The 8351-nt window shown below is 31.7% G+C and overlaps 1 protein-coding gene across 1 annotated transcript; it reads right to left on the bottom strand.

The window, feature by feature from the left end:
- Positions 1-1367: 1367 nt before the first annotated feature.
- Positions 1368-5173, bottom strand: LOC134727320 (cyclic GMP-AMP synthase-like). Its single transcript, XM_063591697.1, has 2 exons — positions 4019-5173; positions 1368-1445 (listed from the first exon to the last, which is right to left on the bottom strand). The coding sequence occupies exons 1-2, from the start codon at positions 5171-5173 to the stop codon at positions 1368-1370; spliced, it is 1233 nt and encodes a 410-aa protein (XP_063447767.1).
- Between the last annotated feature and the right edge of the window lie 3178 nt (positions 5174-8351).

Genomic DNA, 8351 nt, shown 5'->3' with positions numbered 1-8351 from the left:
GGATGCGGCCACTTTCATTTTTGACAAAAAACATCTGAACAGTGACATGTTTTGACATATTTGATAGATTTTCATATTTAAGCTTGAACTGGATCGGTTTTAATGACTTACTAAGTTAAAATCTTTCAAATAAACTAATTGAATCCAATGAAATAGATACTTAAATGTTTAAACAGTATCCAAAATCTTTCGTCAAATGAATCTGATATCTGAGGCCAAAATCGGCCCTTACCGGACCGATACTCCTTTGGTATGTGTGCACCTTGGACGGTTCTCATGCCTGCCAGTCGATTTTCACTCGACGTCTACTTCCTTACATGGTTGAGTAAACAAGGTTGAGTTTTCATGTTCAAAACTCAGATACTATAGACAATAGGTCAACTATATTTGGTGTATGAAATGACTGTAAAATGTACATGTCCAAATGAATATTTCCTTTGTAGAGGAATGCTGCTCAGAAGGAAGCTATTAAACCAAGAGTTCCAAATGGTGAAGTTGAAATCATCCCTTCGTAATTTTTACGGACACCATCACGAGCTGGTTGACCGTGATGAAATAACCGTTTCACAAATGATATCGGATATGATCCTCACGTCGTAACTACAATCCCCTTCCCTTTCATGAATGTGACTTACCAAATAAAGACTATTTACAGCATTTGTTATCACATAAGCAACACGACGGGTGCCATATGTAGAGCAGGATCTGCTTACCCTTCCGGAGCACCTGAGATCACCCCTAGTTTTTTGTGGGATTCGTAATGTTTATTCTGTCGTTTTCCATGTTGTGTCATGTGTACTATTGTTTTTTTTTTCATTTTTAGCCATGACGTTGTCAGTTTGTTTTAGATTTATGAGTTTTACTTTCCCTTTGGTATCTTTCGTCCCTTTTTTTATGTTAGACCTTTCAGTTTCTAACATATAACTTAAAGGTAAGGTATGAAACACACATACATGTATCATTTATATCTAGACCCACGAGGTACAGGGGGAGGGTTGAAATTTCAAACCACATGCTTAATCCCGCTTAATCGCTCCGCATATAGAAATTAAAGTAAGGTTTAATGTATACATATACTATATTTAAGACGTTGTAGCTCCTCGCACAGATATTAAAGATACAAATGTTGGGATGTATGTTTACTTCCTTGTTCAAGCTCATAGGCATCCTGTATTGTTGAACATTGCAAGTTTTTACATGACTTTCAATAAAATGATAATAAAATACTAGTACAGTAGTAATATCACATTTTTATAGCTTGTGATGAAAGAAAACCCAATCAACTGACCTGCCTTCAGTAACCTATATAGTTAGCTACCTACTTTATTTATTTGGGATACATACGAAACACGAGCTACCTTTTATAATCATTCAGCACAAAACCTTTCAGCAGAAAATTGTTGGGCCAAATGACGCCCTGATTTAGAAGGACACTGAAAGACACACTAAATGCAGAAACAAATAACACATGAAACATTGTGTTAATGCGATGAATAGTATGTCAAGTAGAATAACAAAAATACAATATTCAGCAAAAATTCAAATAGTTTCTTGCTACATTGACGACCCATTGGTGGCCTTCGGCTGTTGTTGTTCTATGTTCGGATTGTTGTCACTTTGACTGATTCTCCATTTCCTTTCTCATTTTTAAGTTCCGTATCAAATGAGAAAAGCAAAAGCTCAAAAACTTCACATGAATGGAAAGCAACTGTTTTATTTCTTACTTGGTATATTTGTTATTCCCATCGGATTTTGTCTAATGCTTAGTCCGTTTCTGTGTGTGTTACATTTTAATGTTGTGTCGTTTTTCTCCTCTTAAATTTAATGCGTTTCCCTCAGTTTTAGTTTGTTACCCTGATTTTGTTTTTTTAATAGATTAACGAGGTTTGAACAGCGATACACTACTGTTGCCTTTATTTGGTACAGGCATTTCTTTCAGTAGAAAATCATGGATTGAACCTTGTTTATATAGATCGCAGAAATTCTAACTTGTACGACAGCCACATTGAAAAAAGTTGTCAACAACGTGTGAACAAAAAAGATATGGTATACAGCATACAATATTATATTCAAATCTTTTAACACTTTAAAATCATTCACAGATGTGCACAAAAGAAAAGAACATGACATATAGAATCCGAGCCACACCAAAAGGATATTTTCTCAAAAATGATTCAGAAGTACAGGTTAAAACTTAACAAGAATAATATGCTAAACCTTCATTATCTAGAATATATACTCTGTCATGTATTATTTGTGAAGTTGATACATAATATTTATCAACATTGTCTTGGTATTTTTCGATGGTAGTTTAAAAAAAAAGGCGAGACGTTCTTTGACATAACCCTTATCATCAACTGTTTGCACACTGGTGGCTATTAATGAAATCAGGGTAGCAGCTGCAAGCTCTTGAATACGGAATGAGTTGAGGAAATATATATCCCATATACCATAAAGTTGGTCACAAACTGTAAAGTTTATATGACAATAAAATATTTGATTTGATTTGATTTAGATTGCTACTAAAGTGGGGGGATTTGATAAAATCAAAATGATGCTATAAGAAACTCCACTTTAACACACATACCATAATTTACTTCTTCAGTAATTAAAGGAAAAGACAAAATGCTTTAAAATGATTTATTGAATCTAAAACTATACAACAATGTACATGATGATTTAGATATATTTGTGTATAATTATATACTGTGAAATTCATTGTTTTATTGACCTTAAAACAAAAAAAAACAGTCACGTTTTAACAAAATAAAATATATAACAAACATATGTGAAAGTTGAAAGCATGAGAAGTCAACCTGTTTAGCACCATCACATCCAAAATTTAGAAGTGTTGGAAAACTACATAACATATTCTCTTCGACATTTATAAAACTTCAGTCCCTCAATCATATTTACCAATAGTAAGAATGTTATCATACACATTTATATTTGTATTCAACCGACTTGAAAAATAATACTGTTAAAAGGCTTGTCCTTAAAAACGTTATTTTTTTATTTAATATTTAATTTAACTTGAACAATCAACAGCTTAAGTTATTCATTACTAATATTGTAGTCAGAGTTAGAAGCAATATTGTTAACCATAGTGCTAAGCTTCTCATTACTTTTCTTGTGTGATTTCAGGGTAGACTTTAACTTCATAATAAAGATATTGATGCAAGGATTTTTACTATAATACATAAAAAGCTTGTTTGACCATGTCAGTAAGATCTTATTGGTTTTGGTCATCATTCATGCCTCAGCAAAATTGACGCAGTCTAAATGTAGCAGATGTAACACCGGTCAGATCATACTTTGCAGCCATACGAAAATATTTTCTTGCTAAATCTGTTTCTCCTAACATCTGAAACGCTATTCCCAGTAAAATAAAATCATATATAATTGCAATCGATTTTTGTTCTCTTGAACTGTATTCAATTACTGTTTCTGATAACTTGCTTATACAATATCGACTTGTTCTAAAGTCATGTAAATGGTAAAAACACAGAAAACGGAGGAAATGTGCAAATGGTATGGAACTTATAGATATCAATGAATCCAAAAAAATAGGAGACTTTAGTTCCGTAGGGATGAATGAATTAAGTCTGAATATGTTAAATACTACATATGGAAATGGTATTAGTGATATCAGCGTCAGTGTATCTGTCTGTTTCAGTGAAATATTTGACAAACACGATTCATCTGCACATTTTGACAAAATGTAATTGATTATATCTATTGATGTTAAATAATTTTTGTGATCATAGAAGAAAGAAGCCAATATCAGCCATCCTGATACTGCATATGACTGTACTCCAACCAACAACTGACTGAGATCATGTCTGTATAATTTGTATTGCTGTTTGTTGTTTGGGTTATTTAAATGTGGTAGTTCACAAGGCTTTTGTTGATATGACCTTGTTAATGACTGTTTAAAGATACATCTGGATAATTCACTTTTGCAATGATTTAGCAAAGTGAACAATCCGAAAATGTTTGTATCAAAAAATATATATACGTCATCTGTCATGCTTCCTATAACTGTATGCATAGTTTTTGCACACACTGATCTTGTAGTTTCACTTGGAATTCTTTTGTAATCATATAAAGTCTGAGATGAGGAGAAAACCTGAATTCCTTTTTGGTATGATTGTTTTAGGAAGTCAATTAATGTATTCCTTTGTTTATTGTTAAATCTTAAATAGAACAAGTTATTATCAGGAATGAAATAATGTAACAGCGTTGAATATTCTATACAGTATAGTAACCTTTTTAAACAGGTCATAAAACAGGGAATGATATTGTCTGGTCTCCAGACTGATGTTTCATTTTCTTCTGATATCCAAAACATAAGAGTCTTCAGAAAGTATGAACACAATAAACCTTTTAATTCCTCCTTTTCATTTACTATTTCTTTCAATAATATCTTTAACAAAGCATAGCAAAGTAACTGGGTATGACTGAACGAGTATATTAATATCTTCTCTGCAACAGAAAAAGATATTCGCCACTGAAGATTCTCATTTACGGATCCCTTGTTGCCTATTGGGACAAATAAAGTACCACATAACGTTATTTTGGAAATAAGTTCAGGTGAAGGCCATACCGAGCGGGTTCTTGATATCCATGGTTGGGCTTGAGATACCCACTGGTCACATTTAAGGCAGATTGCATAATCCATCTTATCATTAATATCAGACAAACATGGACCATGCATATTTAGTTTCAATCCTGGACAAAAATTAATAATTTGTTCTAACAATCGTGATTTGTAAAGCTTACTTGAAAGTAAGAGTTTTCCTCTATGTTGGTGTAGCTGTTGTTTTAAGAAGTTTGGTAAGTTATTAACATTGGTATTTAATTCTAGTTGTGTAAAACACGGTGGTGAGTCCTCAGTATCCATTACTAACACTGGCAACCAATTATGGACAACATATTTATCTGATTCGTATACTACATAGTTAGGACAAATTATCATTACATCAATATCACTACCTTTAAGATCCAGTCCCTCTCCTCGACTTCCACTGTAAATGCGAGGAAAAAGTCTGTTAGAACTTGCAAAGTCACTACTTATCAATTCCAATCGTCTAGCTTTTACTATTGCCTCTGATCCAATATTTTGACACAAATATTTGTAGAAATTTAAAGATTCTGTTTTTCTGTGAGGCATGGTCTTTAACGTTGTCAGGATTCTGTTTTATTGAAATAGTTTCTGGTGGATGATTCTGTATATTGTCGTCTATTATGATCGTAATATTTTATCTATAGTCCTGCATAACAGTCTAGATTATTATAGAACTTCTATATATCCATGCAATGGTTTCTATATGTTTCTAACGAATTTTGCGATATGTGCGCACTATCCTTTTACTGGTTTCTAAATGTTTCTAACGAATTTTGCGATATGTGCGCACTATCCTTTTACTGGTTTCTAAATGGAATCTTACGATTTTCGAGTTTGTGTTTTATTATAGTAATAATTTTAGATACTGTATAATTTTTGGATTGTCTTTTGTCTTTGTGATGGTTTCTGGTACTTGATATTTTTCTAGACTTTTGTAAACTCTTGTAATGGTAAGTGGGATTATTTTTTGATTTTCCTTTAAAATAAACAAAACATTATATATTTACATATGTAAGATTCAGACAGGTGGTTGTATAATACAAATAAAAATTGGATAATCATTTAGAGCTGAAAAAAAATCAATGTTAAACTTATCTAATGAAGCCTGATTTTGTTTCATCCCCTGCCAATTTTGAGGTTGACATTTTTTCTTATATTCAGCTCTCTTTACTTTATTTCAACATATCAACTTTTTGAAGCACTGGATAGTTTCTCTCCTCTTAAAAATATTTTTAGACATTTCTTGAGCACTGGATAGTTCCAACTTTTAAAAACATGTATATAGCTTTCTGGAACACTGGATCGTTTCTCCTTTCTTGAAACATTTATTGATTTTTTTTTAGCACTGGCTAGTTACCTTTTTATGAAAACATTTATTCACCTTTCTGGAGCACTGGATAGTTCCCCTTGTTAAAAACACAAACAAAAACTTTCTGGAGCACCAGACTGTTTCTTCTTTCTTAAACCTCTATTAAAGATTTACTTTGTTAAGTAACTTTTGGCAAAAACAAACCACCCACACACAAGTATTTTGGAAACAAAAGGGCGACTCACTTCAAATCTAAGAAGAAATACTTTTGTTTGTCTATTTCAATTTGCTTGAAATTGTTAAATCTTATATTAGAATTTGTATGCCATAAACATGACAATACAAATTAATTATAAATCATGGTTTGCAATGTTTTAATCTACCTTGTCACAGATAGCATGTTAAGTCATAGATATTGCATTTCATAGGGAATAAAACAGAATATTTAAAATGCATCGTTTGATCAAAATAATACAACAGTATGGAAGTACTATGTAATGCAGTAATTATACTGCAACCATTGGTCTCCGGTTAAGAGTTATCTAATTGACAATCATACCATATCTTCCTATTTTCAAACATGTCAATATTAGTGAAGCCCTGGATAGTTTTGTTATCTAAACTCCTATTGACTTAACTCACCTTCTAATTAAACTGCAGTCAACTTATTTTCTTATACTCCATACACTACCGGATCCTTTGAACTCTTATGTAGAAATGCTTCATGTAAGGGGAAATCATTGAATATGTAGGCAAACAAAAAATCCATATCCCGGTATAATGTTAGATAAGTGAAAAACTATTGAAAAAACCCACTGAGATCGATGACAGATAAGTAAATAAACCCGCGAAAATGTAGTAAATATTTCCTTCGAAAATTTCTTGCGTAGTTTAATTCATTATGTAACTATAACATGAAACAGTCTCCTATCATGAACTTTAAAATATTATTACACATGAAATATTCTCAATTTACATGTAGTAAAAATTTGTATATGTCAAACTAAGCGTACTAGTAATGTAATCCCTAAAAATAAAATATCATTTAATTAAGAATTTAACCAGGATAAAAGTAAATGTAGGGAGAAAGAACAGAAAGTAAGTATGTGTTTAATTTGAACAGTCTGTTGGTTAAAATTTGACCAAGAGCTTGAAAATTTAGCCTAGAAAAAAAATTGAATGTTTGTAAATCTAAAGAAACTTAAATGAAGAAGGTTGAAGAGAATGGATGTAAATTATCATATTTCAAAATTCATCTGACGACAACAAAGATTTTAATTAAAGTTATAAACTAAGCAGCGGCAGAAGTATTAAATGCAGTAGATCAGTGTATACGATCACACAGTCGAAAAAAGGTCATGTTTTAATCATGTTTTAAATTGTCAGCATTGTGAAATACTGAGGTTTGAAATAGTGATTTAATTTTTGAGAATTCGGTACTGCATTAATTGTACTTTTTCTTTCCAGTTTGTAGTGCAATATTGTGATTTGAGAAATAGATAAAGCACGGTTGGTATAGTTTCCGCCTAGGATCGTGGTTTTTCGAGTTATTTTGTTCATTTGTTCGTTTTTTGTTATTTAAATTAACTGCTATTTCTTAATTATAATAGTTTTTTACATGACTACATACCATATTGAACACATGTTTTGAAGAACAAAGAAATACAGTTTCCCTGTATTAAACCACTATATTCAGTGTTTATTATTGTCCGGGTCTTTTCGACAGCAACTGTGAAATCGTCCGGGTCTATTATATCAAATCGTCCGGGTTTATTTTATCAAATAGTCCGGGTCTTTGTTAAAGAAAATTATGATAACAAAGGATATTTTTGACTTGAAAAAGATAATTTTTTCTAGTTCATAACTGTTATTAAGAGAAGGACAACACCATATATTCCCCAAAAAAATCAACATATTACTACGGTGATAAAAATGAAAAATTTTCAATTTAATGCAATTTTTCTGTTCGCAAAAAGTTGTACTACAACTTTTCGGTGTTGAATAAGAAAATACAGGATCCTTTAGAAAACAGATTTTAGAACATTGTGCATGGCACTCACAATCTTTCCAAATGCATTGCATGCTACTTTTGTTATTACAGCTTATTATATTTTTTGTGCTGATATCCAGAGTTGGTTTGTTTTTAATGAAGGAGTAAGAAAGCTATTGGGCTGCAGTGAACAATCAGAAAAATGTTATGTTATAAAAAAAATGTTCTACTAAAAGATCCTGCTCCCCCACCCCCATTCCTCACACACAAACAAATCAATCAATTTGTAAAAACAACCTACACATGTTTATGTACAGATAATTATGTATTTGAAGTTAGCAGCCGGTTCGTTTTCGATAACCGAACATTATGAACACAATCACCTGATAAAATTTAAAACATGATTTTCACAGTGAAGAAACAAT

This window comes from Mytilus trossulus, chromosome 8, assembly GCF_036588685.1.
Source record: "Mytilus trossulus isolate FHL-02 chromosome 8, PNRI_Mtr1.1.1.hap1, whole genome shotgun sequence".
NCBI classification, from domain to species: domain Eukaryota; kingdom Metazoa; phylum Mollusca; class Bivalvia; order Mytilida; family Mytilidae; genus Mytilus; species Mytilus trossulus.
Note: the sequence above shows the minus strand (reverse complement) of the source record. Positions and strands in the feature narration are given on the sequence as shown.

Coding starts and splice junctions, on each gene's coding strand:
- LOC134727320 (XM_063591697.1), bottom strand. CDS start 5,173: ATGCCTCACAGAAAAACAGAATCTTTAAATTTCTACAAATATTTGTGT. Junction 1,446..4,018: donor TAGGAAGCATGACAGATGAC/GTATATATATTT, acceptor TTCTGCATTTAG/TGTGTCTTTCAGTGTCCTTC.